The sequence below is a fragment of the Crinia signifera genome, chromosome 4 (assembly GCF_055691185.1).
Source record: "Crinia signifera chromosome 4, ASM5569118v1, whole genome shotgun sequence".
Lineage (NCBI taxonomy): Eukaryota > Metazoa > Chordata > Amphibia > Anura > Myobatrachidae > Crinia > Crinia signifera.
In genome coordinates, this window is record NC_139220.1 from 1,467,155 (window position 1) to 1,492,048 (window position 24,894).

General features: G+C 49.5%; 1 protein-coding gene across 8 annotated transcripts in view; it reads right to left on the reverse strand.

Moving 5' to 3' along the window:
• PTPRO (protein tyrosine phosphatase receptor type O) overlaps positions 1-24,894 on the reverse strand; it is a 463,930-nt gene that overhangs the window by 433,214 nt on the left and 5,822 nt on the right. For all 8 annotated transcript variants that reach the window (XR_014473285.1, XM_083180720.1, XM_083180719.1 and 5 more), the window contains exon 2: positions 7,739-8,012. Coding sequence is in view for 7 of the 8 variants with exons in the window: in XM_083180720.1 (XP_083036846.1) it covers positions 7,739-8,012 (274 nt within the window). In the remaining variant the exon portion in view is untranslated. The remainder of the gene's footprint in view (positions 1-7,738; positions 8,013-24,894) is intronic.

Below are 24,894 nucleotides of genomic sequence, written 5' to 3' on the forward strand. Positions count from 1 at the left end.
AGACGCGGGTACATCCCCTGTTACATCGACACTTCACGCATGTAAACGCGGGTACATTCCATGTTACATCGACACTTCACGCATGTAAACGCGGGTACATTCCCTGTTACATCGACACTTCACGCATGTAAACGCGGGTACATCCCCTGTTACATCGACACTTCACGCATGTAAACGCGGGTACATCCCCTGTTACATCGACACTTCACGCATGTAAACGCGGGTACATCCCCTGTTACATCGACACTTCACGCATGTAGACGCGGGTACATCCCCTGTTACATCGACACTTCACGCATGTAAACGCGGGTACATTCCCTGTTACATCGACACTTCACGCATGTAAACGCGGGTACATTCCCTGTTACATCGACACTTCACGCATGTAAACGCGGGTACATCCCCTGTTACATCGACACTTCACGCATGTAAATGCGGGTACATTCCCTGTTACATCGACACTTCACGCATGTAAACGCGGGTACATCCCCTGTTACATCGACACTTCACGCATGTAAACGCGGGTACATTCCCTGTTACATCGACACTTCACGCATGTAAACGCGGGTACATCCCCTGTTACATCGACACTTCACGCATGTAAACGCGGGTACATTCCCTGTTACATCGACACTTCACGCATGTAAACGCGGGTACATTCCATGTTACATCGACACTTCATGCATGTAAACGCGGGTACATCCCCTGTTACATCGACACTTCACGCATGTAAACGCGGGTACATCCCCTGTTACATCGACACTTCACGCATGTAAACGCGGGTACATTCCCTGTTACATCGACACTTCACGCATGTAAACGCGGGTACATTCCCTGTTACATCGACACTTCACGCATGTAAACGCGGGTACATTCCCTGTTACATCGACATTTCACGCATGTAAACGCGGGTACATCCCCTGTTACATCGACACTTCACGCATGTAAACGCGGGTACATTCCCTGTTACATCGACACTTCACGCATGTAAACGCGGGTACATTCCCTGTTACATCGACACTTCACGCATGTAAACGCGGGTACATCCCCTGTTACTTCACGCATGTAAACGCGGGTACATCCCCTGTTACATCGACACTTCACGCATGTAAACGAGGGTACATTCCCTGTTACATCGACACTTCACGCATGTAAACGCGGGTACATTCCCTGTTACATCGACACTTCACGCATGTAAACGCGGGTACATTCCCTGTTACATCGACACTTCACGCATGTAAACGCGGGTACATTCCCTGTTACATCGACACTTCACGCATGTAAACGCGGGTACATTCCCTGTTACATCGACACTTCACGCATGTAAACGCGGGTGCATCAGGGAAGAGGGAAAGCAGGAGACAGGAACAGGGAGCTACATAATAAAAAAAAAAAACATACTTTAAAAAATTAAGAATCGGAACATGACCTGTGCAGAGGCCAGCTATCAGCAGTGCACAGAGAAGGGAAGAGGAGCAGGGAGCTTACATCGGAGGGGGGGGGGGGGGGGGGGACATGCGCAGTGAAGACAGACCAAGACGAAAAACTGGGATCGTAAAAAAAAATTATTACAGAGAACAGGTGAGTTAACGATTAACGTTACTCACTAGCGCCATCTTCATACATTAGGGTAAAATCAGTCCCTGCTTCTGAGTGTTATGCCAGGAGAAGTGGCAAACATTAAAATACAAACGTTAAGGGGAGATTGATACATCTGCCCCAGTATGTGAAAGTGTCAAATCTAAGTTACATTTTATTAAATTGTCTCTGCCTCACGTGCCTAATGGGAAATTCGGCACTGCCTAACACCAGAAAATAACAGCAGTGGCCATTTTCCAAGTGATATTTGCAAGTCTGCAGCCCAGCCACATCATCTGAGAGGTAAGTAAATAGGTGTGGCGTATGCAGTGTGTGGGGCCCTCTTGGCCCAGTGTACACCAAACTCCTTCAAATTTTGTAAATTCAAACCAGGACACATTTCGGATCTTTCTGAGGTTCGCAATTTCAGGTTGCACAAATTACATAATTTTTAGCGGTTTTTTTTTATCCATTGCCAAGAAGTCAAAAATCCAAGATTCTGATTTTAAGTACGAATACTAAACCAAAACAGTTGAGAGCGATTTTGCAAAACCAAAACACAAAACTACGTACATCTCCAGTAGTTATAATATAATAAGAGTTAAGCTGCGTACCCACGGTAAGATATAGTGCACAATCTAGCACACTATCTAGCCAGTTTCGAATAGCATGCTAGATAGTGCACTATATCTTACCGTGTGTATGCACTATCCGACGTACGATGCGCGCTCCCGCAGGTCGTATGGGAGGGAGCTGATCGGGTGAACATGCAACCCAATTCTGTCTAGAAAGCATAAGATAGTATAGTGTAGTATAGCTGTGACGTCAGATCGTTTGCTATATCTTATGCACATCGTACCTTATTTTAAGCACAAATCTTATGCTTTTTAACCACCAGGACTTTTCTGGGGAATTGTATATGATATCTTACGGAACATAAATCGTACCGTGGGTACGCACCTTTAGCGGCGCAAGTTGTCCCAGGCGCCTGGAGGCAAGATGAATGTTGGTGCCCCCCCAAGCCCACTTTACTATACTGTGTGTGTGTATATATATATATATATATATATATATATATATATATATATATATATATATATATATATATATATATATATATATAATTGGATTTCCCAGATCCGAGCCAGAACTCACGTCATCAATCCAAGCCCGGATACGAGCAGCGTGGGCAAAACGTCATCGTCCGGCGTCGAATTCTCGCAAGATCACGGAACCCCTTAAATTCTGCCACCCCGTACCACCATCTTCACTGCAGTCTCGGTGAAGGGTGTGCTAGGCTGTGCTGCTGTGTAATGCTGTGTCCTGTCTCTGCTGAGCCCTCTCTTCTCTTTGGGATCATCATCACCATTTTAACTTCAAGGATGACTGCTGTGTACTGTCTCTCCTAGTCCTTGTGCTGGGGCCTGCCTCTGCTGTGCTGCTGTGTAATGCTGTGCACTGTCTCTCCTAGTCCTTGTGCTGGGTCCTGCCTCTGCTGTGCTGCTGTGTAATGCTGTGTACTTTCTCTCCTAGTCCTTGTGCTGGGTCCTGCCTCTGCTGTGCTGCTGTGTAATGCTGTGCACTGTCTCTCCTAGTCTTTGTGCTGGGGCCTGCCTCTGCTGTGCTGTTGTGTAATGCTGTGTACTGTCTCTCCTAGTCCTTGTGCTGGGTCCTGCCTCTGCTGTGCTGCTGTGTAATGCTGTGTACTTTCTCTCCTAGTCCTTGTGCTGGGTCCTGCCTCTGCTGTGCTGCTGTGTAATGCTGTGCACTGTCTCTCCTAGTCCTTGTGCTGGGGCCTGCCTCTGCTGTGCTGCTGTGTAATGCTGTGTACTGTCTCTCCTAGTCCTTGTGCTGGGGCCTGCCTCTGCTGTGCTGCTGTGTAATGCTGTGCACTTTCTCTCCTAGTCCTTGTGCTGAGGCCTGCCTCTGCTGTGCTGCTGTGTAATGCTGTGCACTTTCTCTTCTAGTCCTTGTGCTGGGGCCTGCCTCTGCTGTGTAATGCTGTGCACTTTCTCTCCTAGTCCTTGTGCTGGGGCCTGCCTCTGCTGTGCTGCTGTGTAATGCTGTGTACTGTCTCTCCTAGTCCTTGTGCTGGGGCCTGCCTCTGCTGTACTGCTGTGTAATGCTGTGCACTTTCTCTCCTAGTCCTTGTGCTGAGGCCTGCCTCTGCTGTGCTGCTGTGTAATGCTGTGCACTGTCTCTCCTAGTCCTTGTGCTGGGGCCTGCCTCTGCTGTGCTGTATAGTCAACTGGTGCTGCTAGTGCCTGCCCTGCACTGCCTAGTGGCTGCCAGCCCAGTACCTACATAAGTACTTACCTAACTACTGCAGTATATAATTCCAGTCTGCTTCTGCCCTGCCAACCAGTACCTATTGCAGACAGTATATATGTTATATAATTCCAGTCTGCTCTGCTGTTGCCACTGGCTACCAGTACCTATTGCAGTTTATAATTCCAGTTTGCTGTTGCCCCTGGCGACCAGTATCTAACGCAGTATTTTATAATTCCAGTCGGCTGTTGCCAATGGCTACCAGTACCTATCGCAGTATATAAATCCAGTTTGCTGTTGCCACTGGCTACCAGTACCTATCGCAGTATATAATTCCAGTCGGCTCTTGCTGCTGGCTACCAGTACATATCACAGTATATAATTCCAGTTTGCTGTTGCCCCTGGCGACCAGTACCTAATGCAGTATTTTATAATTCCATTCAGCTGTTGTCACTGGCTACCAGTACCTATCGCAGTATATAATTCCAGTTTGCTGTTGCCCCTGGCGACCAGTACCTATCGCAGTATATAATTCCAGTTGGCTGTTGGCACTGGCTACCAGTACCTATCGCAGTATATAATTCCAGTCGGCTGTTGTCACTGGCTACCAGTACCTATCGCAGTATATAATTCCAGTTGGCTGTTGTCACTGGCTACCAGTACCTATCGCAGTATATAATTCCAGTTGGCTGTTGTCACTGGCTTCCAGTACCTATCACAGTATATAAATACAGTTGGCTGTTGTCACTGGCTTCCAGTTTTTATCGCAGTATATAATTCCAGTCGGCTGTTGTCACTGGCTACCAGTACCTATCGCAGTATATAATTCCAGTTGGCTGTTGTCACTGGCTACCAGTACCTATCGCAGTATATAATTCCAGTCGGCTGTTGTCACTGGCTACCAGTACCTATCGCAGTATATAATTCCAGTTGGCTGTTGTCACTGGCTACCAGTACCTATTGCAGTATATAATTCCAGTCGGCTGTTGTCACTGGCTACCAGTACCTATCGCAGTATATAATTCCAGTCGGCTGTTGCCAATGGCTACCAGTACATATCACAGTATATAATTCGAGTTGGTTGTTGTCACTGGCTACCAGTACCTATCGCAGTATATAATTCCAGTTGGCTGTTGTCACTGGCTACCAGTACCTATCGCAGTATATAATTCCAGTCGGCTGTTGTCACTGGCTACCAGTACCTATCGCAGTATATAATTCCAGTCGGCTGTTGCCAATGGCTACCAGTACCTATCGCAGTATATAATTCGAGTTGGTTGTTGTCACTGGCTACCAGTACCTATCGCAGTATATAATTCCAGTTGGCTGTTGTCACTGGCTACCAGTACCTATCGCAGTATATAATTCCAGTTTGCTGGTAAACACGATCAAGCCAGATAGGGGTCTTTTTGGGGCCTAGTTTTTCAAACTGCCATCCTGTCTGCCGCTGCAGTGCCACTCTTACATGAGCCACGTGTTTGTGCCGCACACTTGTGTGGCTTAGCATAGTTATACAGTTATCTCGGTGCAACCTTTTGCCCTAAAAACAATATTGTGAGGTGTTCAGAATAGACTGGAAATGAGTGTAAATGAATGTTATTGAGGTTAATAATAGCGTAGGAGCAAAAAAAATAATAATAATTCTGCGATTTTAGCAGTTTGTATGCTTTTTTAAAAAAAAAAAATTTTTTTGCAGAATGCAAAATGTTTTGGCAAAACCCATTAGAACCCAAAACCTGAAGGTAATCAGAAATCAAAACCCAAAATGCGAAAAACTGGCCATTGCACATCCCAAATAGAAATATATCTTTGCGGACCCCCTCTATATTTTTGTTTGATTTTTGTGGGGGCCCTAAGAGCTAAAATTAATATTATTATTAATTTTAAAACACACACACATATACATACACCCACACACAGGGATCGAAAAGTGGCAATGTATAAGTCCTTCCCGGCACCTCTCCTTCCGTCTGTCACTCCCCACATCTCCTCCGACCTCTCATCCTACACTTCACTCGCTGCACTTCTTCATTGACATATTACTCCTGCACTTCCTCCACCTCTCTCCATTTCACCCTCCTTTCCTGCATCTTTCCATCCCCCCTTCTGCACTTCCTCCTTCCTTGCACATACCTCCCAACTTTTAAAGTTGGGAGGTCGGGACGTTCCCAAAAAGGGGGCGCGACTTCGAGAAAAGGGGGCGTGGCCTCACGGGGTGACGCAAACTCCGGCCACGCCCCGTTTTTGCCGCTCGTCGGCGCTGAATAGACGCTGTGCGCATGCGCACAGCGTCTATTCTCGGCAAGCTGGGGGGGCTCCCAACTGTCCCCCCCACCGCGGGACAATGGCGGCCCCGGGCGGGACGCGGGAACGTCCCCGAATATCGGGACGTTCCCGCGGTAAGCGTGACAGTTGGGAGGTATGCTTGCAAGTCTCTGTCCTTCTGTCACCTCACTCCCTCCTTCCCTGCACCTCTCTATCCAACACCCGTGCACCACTCCATCCCCCCTTCTGCACTTCCTCCTTCCTTGCAAGTCTCTGTCCTTCTGTCACCTCACTCCCTCCTTCCCTGCACCTCTCTATCCAACACCCGTGCACCACTCCATCCCCCTGAACCTCTCACTTCCTCCTTCTATGCACATCTCTGTCCCCTTTTCATTGCTTCACCTCTACATCCCCTTCACTGCTTCAACTCTATGGTACTCCCAACCAATAAATACATATATAAAACATAAAAAAAAAACACTTCCTAAAACTTGTCTGACCTGCAGCAGCAGGCGGGCGGGCGGCAGTAGCAGACAGAGAGCGTGCTGGGCATCAGGCAGCAGGCTTGCGATGGGTGGGCACGGGAGGGGAAAGCAGTATACTATGTCTGGGTCCCAGTCTTCTAAACTGCAGCCTGTGCACCAGCTACTTCCAGAACTCTGCTGCCACTTCCATGCTGGCTCTGCATTGCTACTAATCGCGCATGCATATATAATGAGCGGGGACCTGGCACCCGCTCATTGAATATGCACTGCGTCCCAGCTCATTAGATATGCACTTTGTCTCACCTACATGGGCTGTGGAGTCTTCCGCCCGACCCCAAGGAGGCAATGGAGCGAGTGCCCCCTTTAAGTTTGGCGCCCAGCGGCAGATTACTCCATTGCCTCCGGGAGTTCCACCACTGATTGGAGAAGAGGAACCAAGACAGATTGGACAAATTGGGATTGTTTACAATGGAAGAGACATTTAAGGGGAGACATGCTTCACATGTACAAATAGATCAGGGTCCAATTTAAGGAATGGTCAGGCACCCTTAATTCTTTGAGGAAGTACACATGGGGGGCATGCGTTTAGTGTAGAAGAGAAAAGATTGCGTACCCTTAGACAGAATTTGTTTTTTTTTTACGGTTAGGGCAGTTAGTTTCTTGAAATTTCTACCTGGGTAAAAAAAGGGGTAATAAATAACAATCATAATCGGTCTCTAAAATTAAATCAGAACAGACATCATATATGGTGGTGAATTCAATGCTCTGACGGGGAGTTGACAACAGTGAGAAGTGCTGATACTCACCGTCAGTGTATTCAACTTACTTGGAAATGACAAGTGTGGCCATTAAAATGACAAGGCTCACCACAAAATTTGCCGCATTTGCAGTGAACCTCGCCGTTTCAGGGGATCTTCACTGGCTTCTCCCGGCAAGGATTTGGCCCAAACATTGAATACGGTAAGGGGGTTTCACGGCAGGGATGTCTCATCGTACAAACCCGCTTGCCGGCTGCATTGAATACTGCTCATAAAGGGGTATGTAACAAATAGATCATACACTCTAATCAAAGGTTGATGGCGATGGACGCACATCTGTATTCTGCCTTAACTACTATGTAGCTACTGTATGTAAGAACTTACTGGTCAGGACAGTTACTGATCTTGCTGGTCTTGACGCCGAGTTAGTATTGATCACCATTAATGTGACTATATAATAGAGGCCATGGTAACTAGCATTGAAGACCAGTGGGCTGGGTAATGAGCCGTTAAATTCTTCAAACTGAAAGAAGTAATTCTTGGATTCTCCAGTTATTTTCACCACATACACAGAGGATGAGGAAATCACATCAGAATCTTCCAAGGAGACAATGAGAAGGTTGTCAGGAGTGACGTTCACTTTAAACATGAAAGCTTCCTGGAGAATAGAGGGGGGAAAAAACAATGATATCAATATACAGTAAAATGTGTGATTATAAAATATGCACAAACTCCTATTATTTAACATAAATATTATTATGTATTACAAATGCTTTTATTGTACAGGGTACTATGCATTGGAAATATAAAAAATATAATATAATAATAATATATAAAAAATATATAAATAATAATGATAATGAATAATATATATATATATATATACGGGGCAGTACGGATGGTGTAATGGTTATAGCATTACTGCCTCACGGTGCTGAGGTCATGTGTTCTATCCCCACCATGTGTTATATATACAGGGCAGTACGGACGGTGTAATGGTTAGCATTACTGCCTCACAGCGCTGAGGTCATGGGCTCTATCCCCACCATGTGTTATATATACGGGGCAGTATGGATAGTGTAATGGTTACATTACTGCCTCACAGCGCTGAGGTCATGGGTTCTATACCCACCATGTGTTATATATACGGGGCAGTACGGATGGTGTAATGGTTACATTACTGCCTCACAGCACTGAGGTCATGGGTTCTATCCCCACCATGTGTTGTATATACGGGGCAGTACGGATGGTGTAATGGTTAGCATTACTGCCTCACAGCGCTGAGGTCATGGGTTCTATCCCCACCATGTGTTATATATACGGGGCAGTACGGACGGTGTAATGGTTAGCATTACTGCCTCACAGCGCTGAGGTCATGGGTTCTATCCCCACCATGTGTTATATATATGGGGCAGTACGGACGGTGTAATGGTTACATTACTGCCTCACAGCGCTGAGGTAATGGGTTCTATCCCCACCATGTTTTATATATACGGGGCAGTACGGACGGTGTAATGGTTAACATTACTGCCTTATAGCACTGAGGTCATGGGTTCTATCCCCACCATGTGTTATATATACGGGGCAGTACGGATGGTGTAATGGTTACATTACTGCCTCACAGCGCTGAGGTCATGGGTTCTATTCCCACCATGTGTTATATATACGGGCAGTACGGACGGTGTAATGGTTACATTACTGCCTCACAGCACTGAGGTCATGGGTTCTATCCCCGCCATGTGTTGTATATACGGGGCAGTACGGATGGTGTAATGGTTAGCATTACTGCCTCACAGCGCTGAGGTCATGGGTTCTATCCCCACCATGTGTTATATATACGGGGCAGTACGGATGGTGTAATGGTTAGCATTACTGCCTCACAGCGCTGAGGTCATGGGTTCTATCCCCACCATGTGTTATATATACGGGGCAGTATGGACGGTGTAATGGTTACATTACTGCCTCACAGTGCTGAGGTCATGGGATCTATCCCCACCATGTGTTATATATACGGGGCAGCATTACTGCCTTACAGCACTGAGGTCATGGGTTCTATTCCCACCATGTGTTATATATACGGGGCAGTACGGATGGTGTAATGGTTACATTACTGCCTCACAGCGCTGAGGTCATGGGTTCTATCCCCACCATGTGTTATATATACGGGGCAGTACGGATGGTGTAATGGTTAGCATTACTGCCTCACAGCGCTGAGGTCATGGGTTCTATTCCCACCATGTGTTATATATACGGGGCAATACGCATGGTGTAATGGTTATATTACTACCTCACAGCGCTGAGGTCATGGGTTCTATCCCCACCATGTGTTATATATACGGGGCAGTACGGACGGTGTAATGGTTAGCATTACTGCCTCACAGCACTGAGGTCATGGGTTCTATCCCCACCGGGGCCCTTATTCTAATCGGATCGGTACGGCCCGCGTGCGGCCGTACCGCCGATGTTTTTACTCTGCACATGCGCAGAGGTGAATCTGCGCATGTGCAGCCCCCTTCGCCGCAGACGTATTTCGTCCGCCGCAAAGGGGGCGTATAGGGGCGTGAGAGGCATCATGCCCTCATTTCCCTATGTGTACGCCCCGCGTTTCATGGGCGTTCCCATGCAAACGCGGGGCGTATGCATGGTAATGAGGCCATGACGCAACTCATGGGGGCGGAAAGCTGACGTCGCCGGATGTCAGCTTTCAGCCCCCATACAAGCTACCACACGGACGATTGTCCGTGTGGTCTCAGCTTGCGGGAGCTGCCGCGGCGTGCGGACCTGCCTTCGATGGTCGACGACCATCGAATGCAGGGGGCAGCTCCCACCATGGTGGAGGCGTAGCCTCCACCATTTTTATGCGGATCGCCAGCCGTCCGTGTACGGACGGCCGTGGCGATCCGTAGGGTGGGCGGGGATTGGTTTGTGCGGCCGGAGCCCCGTGTGCGGCTCTGGCCGCACCAACCAGAATAAGGGCCCATGTGTTATATATACACGGGGCAGTACGGATGGTGTAATGGTTAGCATTACTGCCTCACAGCGCTGAGGTCATGGGTTCTATCCCCACCATGTGTTATATATACGGGGCAGTACGGACGGTGTAATGGGTAGCATTACTGCCTCACAGCGCTGAGGTCATGGGTTCTATTCCCACCATGTGTTATATATACGGGGCAATACGGATGGTGTAATGGTTATATTACTACCTCACAGCGCTGAGGTCATGGGTTCTATCCCCACCATGTGTTATATATACGGGGCAGTACGGACGGTGTAATGGTTAGCATTACTGCCTCACAGCACTGAGGTCATGGGTTCTATCCCCACCATGTGTTATATATACGGGGCAGTACGGACGGTGTAATGGTTAGCATTACTGCCTCACAGCACTGAGGTCATGGGTTCTCTCCCCACCATGTGTTATATATACGGGGCAGTATGGACGGTGCAATGGGTAGCATTACTGCCTCACAGCGCTGAGGTCATGGGTTCTAAAGCACAATTAGTACACAATACAGCTGAGATATAGGGAAGTGAATGAGAGTAGATGCAGGTATAGATTGTAGGTGATAAATAGAGACCTGTAGTTGAAATACAAGAAGAGTGCTGTGAGAAGAGGAGGGTGATTTATGTGGTGAGGGGATTGCATTCACTTCTGTCTGTCCACATATTTTATAATGGGAAGCCACAAGCACTGGTTTTGCCATTAGCCACACATTTTTTGAATTGTTCCTGGACCACCAACCTAAGGCTCTACTGCAAGTGTCCGGAGGCACCACGGCACTTAGTTTGGGAACCACTGCTTTAAGGATTGGAGACCGGATGAGAATATTATTGTGCATGGGAGGACATTCCACAGAGCGGGTGCAGCCCAAAGAAAGGGGGCTATTCAAAACTGATCACTCGGCTGCAAATTCGCAGGCCAGGCGATTAGCTCAGGGTTGCCGACTTTTTCTGTCTCCTCTCCGGCTGCAGTTCGGGGCCTGAGCGTTACATCATTAAGCCCCACCCCCCAGGATGTAATAAACCCCAATTCCCAGATCTCTGTGCAGGGGGCGGGGCTAAAATGACGCGATTCTGGTCATTTTAGCTCCGCCCCCTCCTCTGAGAATACCCGACCCGCGGATTGCCGCATTTAAAGCCAAACTGGTATGGGGGAAGACGCCGCATTCAGGGGGTGGCGTGGGGGTCCCCCGGAATCCGGGAGGGTTGCCCACCTTTCCGGGGGGCCGGGAGGAGGACCCAATTTTCGGGATCCTCCCAGCCATTCCAGGAGGGTCGGCAACCCTGGATTATCTATAGACTGCGCTTGCATACGCATGTACTAAGCCATCCTGCTACTACTTTGATTGCTGGCCGTACGCAAGTTGATTGACAGGAAGCCGGTGTTTGGGGGTGTTAACCATATATTTTCTGGGAGTGTCAGGGAAAATGAAGGCGTGCTTTGTGGGGAAGTCAGCTCCAGCCTGATCCCACGGTTTCTATCGCACTAGCCTAGTAAGTCCTGGGCTAACGCATTTGATGGTGGGCAGCTGGCCAATAGATTTGCAGCTTTTATGCAGATCCAACTCATTTTCACAAACCCTGCTAAGAAATTTGCAGACTCACATGCGGCGGGACAGTGATTACCTGATCGCTGGGCTCTGCAAATTAGCAGCTCAGCAATCAGGTCTGATTAATGCTGCTTTCCCACTGCCCAAACGGGTAAAGACCCATTATTTTTAAACGGGTCTTTAAACGGGTAAGAGCCATAAAAACCCTTTCCCACTGCAGCTTTTAAACGGTAAATTTCCGTTTATAAGCCGTTTTCGGCACATTCACACTTACCCGTTTAAAAACCTGTTTAAACTATAGTAAAAATGGGGGGGGTGTAATTTTTTTTTTTTTAAACGGTGTGGGGTCCCCCCTAATGCCGTAACCATCACCAAGCTGAAGAGCCGGGCTGGTATTAAAAAAATTAAAAAAACCGGCAAATTGGGGCTCCGCTGATTTTTTTAAAACCAGCCCCAGGCTCCAGGGCCGGGCTGGTTCCCAAAATACAGGGGACAAAATGATTTGGGGTCCCCTGTATTTTAAGAACCAGCCCCAGGCCCAACCAGCCAGCAGGGTAATGCCACAGTCGGGGGACACTTATTATATAAGGTCCCGCGGCCAAAGCATCACCCTACTGACCATTCAGCCTGGCCAGGGGTCCTGGGGGAGTGTGGACCCCCCAATAAAGGGGCCAACCCCCTCCAGGACTTACCTGGCCAGGCTGAAGCCTGGTGCTGTCATCGATGCCCCTGGGCGGTGGGCATGGGACTTGGAGAACCACAAGTCCCAGCATGCGGGACATTAAAGGGTCAGCTGGCACTTGTAGTTCCACAGTACAAGAAATAGTTAAATAAACACACTGACAACCCAGAAAAATAAAAGTTTAATACATACATTACACAAACACACTGATACTTACCTATCTTGAGCCCGTAGGTAGGTCCCGGGGTCCTGGGTCCGGGGCTCCAAGGCTTCAGGATCCGAAGTAATCCAAAGGAGTACCTGTGGAAGGAAATCCTACTCACCAGGTCCTCTGGCGAAGATCCCGTCCTCTTCTTTCCGCCGCAGTCCAAGTCGCGAATCTCCCGGCTGGTACCAGCTCGGATTGAGGAGAGACGCTGGTGTCTCATGTTCAGCGCCTCTTCTCCAAATGATTCTATTGGCCGCCTAGCGGCCAATCAGGAGCCGAGAAATTTGACTTCTGATTGGCCGCTAGGCGGCCAATAGAATCATTTGGAGGAGAGGCGCTGAACATGAGACATCAGCATGCGTTAGATCGACATGGTTTTAGGTCAAAAGGTCGACAGATCATTACTTCAACAGCCAAAGGGTCGACATGGGTTTTTTCACTGTTGTTTGAGCCGACATGTGCCGACAGGTGGTATTTCATGCCCCACCATCCACTAGGGCGTGGTGAGAATAATAAAACAGTGTGCCTAGCGCAGCGAGGCACCGTGCCCGAAGCATTGCGCTAGAAGCGAGCGATGCGAGGGGCTTAGGTTTACTTCCAACTGTGTCCGTGTCAACGGTGTCGACCTTTGGGTAAAAAACAGCGATAAATCCCATGTTGACCTAACGACCTAATGCATGTGTCGATCTAAACCCATGTTGACCTTGTCCCATGTCGACCTAGACACCTGTCGACCTTCACCTTTGTTGACCTAAAGCCCTGTCGACCCAACGGTGTCCACCTAATGACTGTCGACCTAAGTATGGTCGACAAAACGATCTACACCCTTTACAATGACATCCACTTTTTCTCTGAGTGAATTGGGTGGAATGTGAATGGTAATATACCAGTTACACCGTGCAATGTGAAAGCAGCACCAGATCATCAGTCATCTGATTTACCCCTCCCGGTGTGTCTACTCCAGGGGGGGGGGAACCTTTTTTGTGCTAAGGGCTGTTTGTATGGGGAAAAAATCCTTTGGGGGCCGTATGTAAAAATGTATTGTACAAATTGTCCTGCTGCAGCCGCCCCACGTTTCGGCGGCTGACACTGAATAGGACTGACAGTCTCCGGCTGCCACTGAATAGGACTGACAGTCTCCTGCTGCCGCTGAATAGGACTGACAGTCTCCGGCGGCTGACACTGAATAGGACTGACAGTCTCCGGCGGCTGACACTGAATAGGACTGACAGTCTCCGGCGGCTGACACTGAATAGGACTGACAGTCTCCTGCTGCCGCTGAATAGGACTGACAGTCTCCGGCGGCTGACACTGAATAGGACTGACAGTCTCCTGCTGCCGCTGAATAGGACTGACAGTCTCCGGCGGCTGACACTGAATAGGACTGACAGTCTCCGGCTGCTGACACTGAATAGGACTGACAGTCTCCGGCGGCTGACACTGAATAGGACTGACAGTCTCCGGCGGCTGACACTGAATAGGACTGACAGTCTCCGGCGGCTGACACTGAATAGGACTGACAGTCTCCGGCGGCTGACACTGAATAGGACTGACAGTCTCCGGCTGCTGACACTGAATAGGACCGACAGTCTCCGGCGGCTGACACTGAATAGGACCGACAGTCTCCGGCGGCTGACACTGAATAGGACCGACAGTCTCCGGCTGCTGACACTGAATAGGACCGACAGTCTCCGGCGGCTGACACTGAATAGGACCGACAGTCTCCGGCGGCTGACACTGAATAGGACCGACAGTCTCCGGCTGCTGACACTGAATAGGACCGACAGTCTCCGGCGGCTGACACTGAATAGGACCGACAGTCTCCGGCGGCTGACACTGAATAGGACTGACAGTCTCCGGCGGCTGACACTGAATAGGACTGACAGTCTCCTGCTGCCGCTGAATAGGACTGACAGTCTCCGGCGGCTGACACTGAATAGGACTGACAGTCTCCGGCGGCTTCTGAATAGGACTGACAGTCTCCGGCGGCTGACACTGAATAGGACTGACAGTCTCCGGCGGCTGACACTGAAAAGGACTGACAGTCTCCGGCTGCCGCTGAATAGGACTGACAGTCTCCGACGGCTGACACTGAATAGGACTGACAGTCTCCGGCGGCTGACACTGAATAGGACTGACAGTCTCCTGCTGCCGCTGAATAGGACTGACAGTCTCCGGCGGCTGACACTGAATAGGACTGACAGTCTCCTGCTGCCACTGAATAGGACTGACAGTCTCCGGCGGCTGACACTGAATAGGACTGACAGTCTCCGGCGGCTGACACTGAATAGGACTGACAGTCTCCGGCGGCTGACACTGAATAGGACTGACAGTCTCCGGCGGCTGACACTGAATAGGACTGACAGTCTCCGGCGGCTGACACTGAATCGGACTGACAGTCTCCTGCTGCCGCTGAATAGGACTGACAGTCTCCGGCGGCTGACACTGAATAGGACTGACAGTCTCCGGCGGCTGACACTGAATAGGACTGACAGTCTCCGGCGGCTGACACTGAATAGGACTGACAGTCTCCTGCTGCCGCTGAATAGGACTGACAGTCTCCGGCGGCTGACACTGAATAGGACTGACAGTCTCCGGCGGCTGACACTGAATAGGACTGACAGTCTCCTGCTGCCGCTGAATAGGACTGACAGTCTCCGGCGGCTGACACTGAATAGGACTGACAGTCTCCGGCGGCTGACACTGAATAGGACTGACAGTCTCCGGCGGCTGACACTGAATAGGACTGACAGTCTCCGTCAGCTGACACTGAATAGGACTGACAGTCTCCTGCTGCCGCTGAATAGGACTGACAGTCTCCGGCGGCTGACACTGAATAGGACTGACAGTCTCCGGCGGCTGACACTGAATAGGACTGACAGTCTCCGGCGGCTGACACTGAATAGGACTGACAGTCTCCGTCAGCTGACACTGAATAGGACTGACAGTCTCCTGCTGCCGCTGAATAGGACTGACAGTCTCCGGCGGCTGACACTGAATAGGACTGACAGTCTCCGGCGGCTGACACTGAATAGGACTGACAGTCTCCGGCGGCTGACACTGAATAGGACTGACAGTCTCCGGCGGCTGACACTGAATAGGACTGACAGTCTCCGGCTGCTGACACTGAATAGGACCGACAGCCTCCGGCTGCTGACGCTGAATAGGACTGACAGTCTCCTGCTGCCGCTGAATAGGACTGACAGTCTCCGGCGGCTGACACTGAATAGGACTGACAGTCTCCGGCGGCTGACACTGAATAGGACTGACAGTCTCCGGCGGCTGACACTGAATAGGACTGACAGTCTCCGGCGGCTGACACTGAATAGGACTGACAGTCTCCGGCGGCTGACACTGAATAGGACTGACAGTCTCCGGCGGCTGACACTGAATAGGACTGACAGTCTCCGGCGGCTGACACTGAATAGGACTGACAGTCTCCGGCGGCTGACACTGAATAGGACTGACAGTCTCCGGCGGCTGACACTGAATAGGACTGACAGTCTCCGGCGGCTGACACTGAATAGGACTGACAGTCTCCGGCGGCTGACACTGAATAGGACTGTCAGTCTCCGGCGGCTGACACTGAATAGGACTGACAGTCTCCGGCGGCTGACACTGAATAGGACTGACAGTCTCCGGCGGCTGACACTGAATAGGACTGACAGTCTCCGGCGGCTGACACTGAATAGGACCGACAGTCTCCGGCTGCTGACACTGAATAGGACCGACAGCCTCCGGCTGCTGACGCTGAATAGGACTGACAGTCTCCTGCTGCCGCTGAATAGGACTGACAGTCTCCGGCGGCTGACACTGAATAGGACTGACAGTCTCCGGCGGCTGACACTGAATAGGACTGACCGTCTCCGGCGGCTGACACTGAATAGGACTGACAGTCTCCGGCGGCTGACACTGAATAGGACTGACAGTCTCCGGCGGCTGACACTGAATAGGACTGACAGTCTCCGGCGGCTGACACTGAATAGGACTGACAGTCTCCGGCGGCTGACACTGAATAGGACTGACAGTCTCCGGCGGCTGACACTGAATAGGACTGACAGTCTCCGGCGGCTGACACTGAATAGGACTGTCAGTCTCCGGCGGCTGACACTGAATAGGACTGACAGTCTCCGGCGGCTGACACTGAATAGGACTGACAGTCTCCGGCTGCTGTTGATGAAGAGGAATGTCGCAAGAACTACCGGCCTCTCGCAAGAATTCCCCTGTACTTGACTCCCGGCAAAGCCACTATGTGGGTGGGCGGGCCACTCAGATCGGCTACGGGGGCCGCATACGGCCCCCCGGGCCTGAGGTTCCCCACCCCTAGTCTACTCTGTTGCATATCTTTGTGTCATCTGCAAAAAGGCATACTTTCCCTTCAATACCATTTGCAATGTCCCACAAAGATATTAAAGAGCACTGGTCCAAGTCCAGATCCCTGGGGTACTGCACTGGTAACATGTCCCTCCATAGAATGCACTCACAATTTACTACAACTGTCTGTTTCCTATCCTGCAACCAGGTTCTTATCCATTTAATTGTTTTATAATCCAATCCCACACTTTCAAGTTTATTTATCAGCCGAAACATGTATGATGAGACTGAGGCCCACATGTGCATGTAATGTACTAGGACCGGCATCACCCAGATCTTGGAGCAAGAGTCAGGTTACTGTATAAACACTTTTCATGAAAAAAGACTAAATTATAACCCAGAACTGAAATACCTGCGCTGATGTTTGTTTTGTTGGCTGGAAACACAATAATAAGTGTGACCCATGGAATAGTAACAAGAGGGGAGCAATGTTTAGACTTAATCAGAACATCATCTGAACAAGTCATCCCTTCTTATTATTAAAGAAAAACAGGAGAGAGCTGTGACTGCACATTCCACACTCATCTGCTGCCCTGCACTCCAACATCTACAGTGAGTATGGAGAGAACATGCACAAGGCGGGTCATTTACAGACTGCGGCAATCTGTGCATAGGGCCTTATTCAGATCTGCGCTCAGTACAAATTTGTTTGGAAAATGGGCAAAACCATGTGCAGGTGGGGCAGATGTAACCTGTGCAAAGAGATTTACATTTGGGTGGGGTGTGCTGAAACTGAAATCTAAATTGCAGTGTAAAAATAATGCAGTCAGTATTTACTCTGCACAGAAACAAAATAATTCACACAAATCAAACTCTCTCTGCCCATGTAACACCTGCCCAACCTGCAGTGCACATGGTTTTGCCCATTTTCCAAACAAATTTGTACTGAGCTCAGATCTGAATAAGGCCCATAATCTTCCAACAATGGGTCTAACTCAGAGGTGAACGCAGTGCTAAAGTTCACACTTTGTAGGCATGGTGAGCATTTTGTGTAGGTGTGGCACACTTTGTGTAGTCATGGCACTCACCAGGTAGGCGTGGCACACACTGGGTGGGAGTGGTGAGCATTTTGTGTAGGTGTGGCACACACTGGGTAGGCATGGTGAGCATTTTGTGTAGGTGTGGCACACACTGGGTAGTCATGGTGAGCAATTTGTGTAGGTATGGCACACACTGGGTAGGTGTGGCACACACTGGGTAGGCATGGTGAGCATTTTGTGTAGGTGTGTCACACACTGGGTAGGTGTGGCACACATTGTTTAGTTGTGATGAGCATATTGTGCAGGTGTGGCACACACTGGGTAGGCATGGTGAGCATTTTGTGTAGGTGTGGCACACACTGGGTAGTCATGGTGAGCATTTTGTGTAGGTATGGCACACACTGGGTAGGTGTGGCACACACTGGGTAGGCATGGTGAGCATTTTGTGTAGGTGTGGCACACACTGGGTAGGTGAGGCACACATTGTTTAGTTGTGATGAGCATATTGTGTAGGTGTGGCACACACTGGGTAGGCATGGTGAGCATTTTGTGTAGGTGTGGCACACACTGGGTAGGCATGGTGAGCATTTTGTGTAGGTGTGGCACACACTGGGTAGGCATGGTGAGCATTTTGTGTAGGTGTGGCACACACTGGGTAGGTGTGGCACACATTGTTTAGTTGTGATGAGCATTTTGTGTAGTTGTGGTACACACTGGGTATGTGTGGCACACATTGTTTAGTTGTGATGAGCATTTTGTGTAGGTGTGGCACACACTGGGTAGGTGTGGCACACACTGGGTAGGCATGGTGAGCATTTTGTGTAGGTGTGGCACACACTGGGTAGGTGTGGCACACATTGTTTAGTTGTGATGAGCATTTTGTGTAGGTGTGGCACACACTGGGTAGGCATGGTGAGCATTTTGTGTAGGTGTGGCACACACTGGGTAGGCATGGTGAGCATTTTGTGTAGGTGTGACACACACTGGGTAGGTGTGGCACACACTGGGTAGGCATGGTGAGCATTTTGTATAGGTGTGGCACACACTGGGTAGACATGGTGAGCATTTTGTGTAGTGTGGCACACACTGGGTAGGTGTGGCACACACTGGGTAGGCATGGTGAGCATTTTGTGTAGGTGTGACACACACTGGGTAGGTGTGGCACACACTGGGTAGGCATGGTGAGCATTTGTGTAGGTGTGACACACACTGGGTAGGTGTGGCACACACTGGGTAGGCATGGTGAGCATTTTGTGTAGGTGTGGCACACACTGGGTAGGCATGGTGAGCATTTTGTGTAGGTGTGACACACACTGGGTAGGTGTGGCACACACTGGGTAGGCATGGTGAGCATTTTGTGTAGGTGTGGCACACACTGGGTAGGCATGGTGAGCATTTTGTGTAGGTGTGGCACACACTGGGTAGGTGTGGCACACACATTGTTTAGTTGTGATGAGCATTTTGTGTAGGTGTGGCACACACTGGGTAGGTGTGGCACACACTGGGTAGGCATGGTGAGCATTTTGTGTAGGTGTGGCACACACTGGGTAGGTGTGGCACACATTGTTTAGTTGTGATGAGCATTTTGTGTAGGTGTGGCACACACTGGGTAGGCATGGTGAGCATTTTGTGTAGGTGTGGCACACACTGGGTAGGCATGGTGAGCATTTTGTGTAGGTGTGACACACACTGGGTAGGTGTGGCACACACTGGGTAGGCATGGTGAGCATTTTGTGTAGGTGTGGCACACACTGGGTAGACATGGTGAGCATTTTGTGTATACATGGCACACACTGGGTAGTCGTGGTGAGCATTTTGTCTACAGTAGGTGTGGTACACACTGGGTAGGTGTGGCACACAGGCACACATTGTTTAGTTGTGATGAGCATACATACTGGGTAGTCGTGGTGAGCATTTTGTGTAGGTTTGGCACACTGGGTAGTTGTGGCACACATTGGGTAGTCGTGGTGAGCATTTTGTGTAGGTGTGTCACACTGGGTAGGTGCAGCGCATTTTGTGCATTGGTATAGGATAGCAACAGAGCTTTTGGCCCAATTGTTTTATCAGCTCCTGCTTGGGTGGGTTCATTATATATATATGGTGCATACAACAAATTCTGTCCTAGTAACAATGTCAATTTACTCTGGGTTGAGTCTGTACACAGTGAAACCATAGCAAAAATCTTGACAGCCCCTCCGCCCACCATTGTCACTACAATGTCCCTTGGGGGGGGGGGGGGGGGGGGGGGGGGGCAAAAAAAAGAGTGTGAGAGAGCTCTGTTTATGAAGAGCTTCATGGAAAAAGAGGGAACGAGAGAGTGAAAAAGAGAATGAGAGAGAACGAGAGAGAGAAAGAGAGAGAGAAAGAGAGAGAATGAGAGAGAACGAGAGAGAGAAAGATAAGAGAGCAAGAGAAATAGAGAGAAACAAAGAAAGAGGAGTGAGAGACAAAGAGGAAGGAGCGAGAGTACTGGTCAAGGAGAGAGTTTCACGGAAAGAGAGAGAATGAAAGAGAGAGAAAGAAAGAGAGAAAGAAAGAGAGAGAGGGAGAAAGAGAGAGAGAAATAGATAGAGAGAGAAACAGAGAGAGAAAGAGAGAGAAATAGATAGAGAGAGAGAGAAACAGAGAGAGAGAAAGAGAGAGAAAGAGCACTGGTCATGTAAAGAGCTTCATGGAAAAAGAGGGAATGAGAGAGAAAGAGAAAAGGAGAGAAAAATAAAAATAGAGTGAGGAAAGAGTTAGGGGCGAGAGAGAGCACTGGTCATGGAAAGAGCTTCATGGAAAAAGGGGGAATGAGAGAGAAAGAGAAAAGGAGAGAAAAAGAAAGAGAGAGAGTGTGAGAAAGAGAGAAAGAAAGAGCACTGGCCATTCCAACAGCTTCATTGAAAAAAAGGGAACAAGAGAGAAAGAGAAAAGGAGAGAAAATGAAAAAAAGAGGGAGAAAAATGTGGAGGAGCGAGAGAGAGCACTGGTCATGGAAAGAGCTTCATGGAAAAAGATGGAACGAAAGAGAGAAACAGAAAGAAAGAGAGACAAAGAAAAATAGAGAAAAAGAGAGATAGAGAGAGAAGTTGGGCGGTGTAACGATCAGATCAGGTGATCGATCAAATTAACGTATGCCTCCTGTTATGATTATCTGTTCGATCAATGTATGTCTGATATTGTTGTAAAGGTATGTCTCCTGTGAGTATTGGAATCAGGACATGTCTTTTATTATGTGGGTAAACTGTAGGCTGTGTCAATACCAGCCGGGATGGACACAGCTCCCACTATATCAGTGTGCTCACAGACTATGGGTTCGAGGACACCTGTGTGCTTTTAGTTTGCCATCTCCTGCGAGAGGGACAGGGACTATGCCCATTGCCCACCCTAGCCACAGCTATGGCGTCCGGTGGTCCCATGACAGACGTCAAGTATAAGAAAGTGTTTGTACAAATTCAGCCGAATCAGTGGCAGTCTGTCTCAGCACAGAGACCACTGCTACCCGTCCAGGTGATGTAGTTAATAGCGCACTGATGAGACGGTGACGTGGGTCACCGCCTCTGTGCGCCATTTTAAAAGGGGGAGGTGTAACGATCAGATCAGGTGATCGATCAAATTAACGTATGCCTCCTGTTATGATTATCTGTTCGATCAATGTATGTCTGATATTGTTGTAAAGGTATGTCTCCTGTGAGTATTGGAATCAGGACATGTCTTTTATTATGTGGGTAAACTGTAGGTGACCCTGGTTTGAGTTTGAGGCATGTATTCCCTCTGGTTGACATCTGTGGACTCCTCTGGAGTTAGGATGTAAGATAAGATCTGAGACCCCTCATAAACCAGATTGGGGGGGGAGAGCAATAGTGTCCAGCCAACCGGCCAAAGTTGCTCTGGCCCTCCACTAAATTACCTCTTATCACTTGAGGAATGTATAAAATCTACTTCAAAGCAGGGACAACTTCTTTATGGGAAAGATCCTATATCTAGGGACCTTCACTAGGCTCAGCAAGGGAATGGTTAAAAATCCCAAGGGTGGGAGGGATGAGGGAGTCCTCAAGGTATAACTAAGACCCTTCTCCCTATAGTCAGTGTCACTACCTGGGGGTCTAGCAAACAGGCTGTAAGCGACCAGAGATTTCTTGTGGAGAACCCCCCCACGTCAGGATTGGTACTTAAGTGTAAGATACGGTTCTGTCATTTTTCCCTTTTATTTTATTTCTGAAATTGCCTTTTAAACTCCTGTGTACCTTTAAAATCATTGTAAAATCTTGTAACTATTTTCTAAAGCTCTGTAGTATTTCTAGGAATAAATAATACATATTCTCAGTCCTGGTTCTGTGTTCTTAAGACTCATTAGCCTCAGAAGAGAACGCTCCAGCGTGTTACCATTTGTATATTGTATTGTGCGGTCAGGTGCGAGCCAAGCCGCCCCTTGCGCAGTTTCAAGCGCTAAAATCAGGTTTTGGCTGGTGGCAGTGTACCTCAAGGAAAGGACCCGAGTGTCCTACGTGAACCCCAGTCACGGCCGGAGCTGCTCTGATTGACGTATCGGAGCAAGCGACCGGTGGGTCCGTGACAGGCGGGATTCTCTAAAATCCGCAGCCCTCTTCGCCGGCCACCGCATTTCTAATGACCACATATTCTCTAAAATATGCGGTCATTAACGCAAGGAACAGCTCTTGCGGTAAGAGCTGTCCCTTGCGATGCGGCGCCGTTGCTGGACTTCCGGGTCTACGACCCGGGAGTCCGTCTGCGCATGCGCAGACTGACGCGCCGGCTGCAGGGCATGCTGGGAGGGATCCGTGACGGATCCCTCACACACCGCTGCGGTAAGAAGCCCATAGGCTTCTGCAGGGAACCGCCAGCTTTTGCTGGCGATTCCCTCCGCAGCGGTGACACTGCGGAGGGAGGTTAGAGAATACAGAAATGCGGTAAAAACCCCGATAACGGGGTTTTTACCGCATTTCTGTAATAGAGAATCCCGCCCATAGAGAGTGAGTGAGAGAGAGAGAGAGAAAGAGAGAGAGAGAAAGAAAAAGAGAAAGAGAAAGAAAGAAAAATAAAAAGACAGAGAAAGTGAGAGAGAAAAGAGAGAGCAAGAGAAAAAGAGAGAGACAGAGGGAGGAGCGAGAGCATTGGTCATGGATAGAGCTTCACGGAAAATGAGGGAATGAGAAATAGAGAGAGAGAAAAAGAGAGAGAAAGAGAGAGAGAGACAGGGAGAGAAAGAGAAAGAGCACTGGTCATGGAAAGAGATTCATGGAAAAAGGTGGAATGAGAGAGAAAAAGAAAAGGAGAGAAAAAGAAAGAGAGAGCGTGAGAAAGAAAGAAAGAAAGAGCACTGGCCATTCCAACAGCTTCATTGAAAAAAAAGGGAACAAGAGAGAAAGAGAAAAGAGAAAAGTAGAGAAAAAGAAAAAGGGAGGGAGAAAAAGGGGGAGGAGCGAGAGAGAGAGCACTGGTCATGGAAAGAGCTTCATGGAAAAAGATGGAACGAAAGAGAGAAATAAAGAAACAGAAAGAAAGAGAGATATAGACAGGGCCGGCGCCACCACTAGGCAAACCTAGGCATTTGCCTAGGGCGCCGGCCACTGGAGGGTGGAAAATGCCGCCCGGGTACCTGTCCTACCGGCGCTGTCTATTTCAATCTGGCGGCGGAGGCAGCGGGGGTCCCTGCAGTCTATTAAAAATCACGAGCGCTATCCGCCGGGCTATGCGGAAGCGCTTCTAGTGTGAAAACTCTGGCAGCACGGCGCACGCTGATCTCAGCCAATCAGCGTGCTGCCAGAGTTTTCACACTAGAAGCGCTTCCGCATAGCCCGGCGGATAGCGCTCGTGATTTTTAATAGACTGCAGGGACCCCCGCTGCCTCCGCCGCCAGATTGAAATAGACAGCGCCGGTAGGACAGGTACCACCCAACACCTCACACACACCACCCACCCCCCCCCCCGGCACCGGGGCGCCCCCAGCCCGACTCGCCTGGGGCGCTCCGGTGCCTTGCACCGGCCCTGGATATAGAGAAAGAGAGAGAGACAAAGAGAGAGAGACAAAGAGAGAGAGACAAAGAGAGAGAGAGAAACGGAGAGAGAGCTAGAAAGAGGGAGAGAGAGAGAGAGAGAGAGAGAGAAAGAAAGAGAAAGAAAGAGACAGAGAAAAAGAGATAGAAAGGAGAGAGATATAAATTAGAAAAGCAGAGGTTTGTCTCTTCTAGTCCCCCTTACAGCCAGTGGCGTAACTATAGCACCGCGGGGGGCTGCGGTGCTATAGTAATCCCCCCGCCCCCATCCCCCACATGCTTACCTGTCCGCGTGTCCCGGCTCCCCTCCTGGCTTCAATCAATACTATGGAGACGGACCACGATAAAATGGCCGCCCCATAAAGCAGACTGTTTTCTGAAACTGTCTGCGGTATGGGGGCGGCCATTTTTCGTGGTCCGTCTGCATAGAATTTATTGAAGCCGGGATGCGCGGACAGGTAAGCATGCGGCAATGGGGGGAGGGAGCACGGGATGGGGGGAGGGGGCACGGGGGGCAGGCACGGGGGGCCCAGGGGGAGGGGGGGGGGGGCGGACGGACGGGGGGTGCCCCAAACAAAGCTACGCCGCTGCTTACAGCGCCCTATCAATACAAGCGGCACTGTGTCTCCTGCTGCTCAATCACAGCGCCAGATCTCCTGCATGCTGAATTAATCAAGGGTGCTTGCCCGTCCTGGCTCCCTGACCAGCAACAGTATAAAAAAATTAACAATGGAAATAAAAATG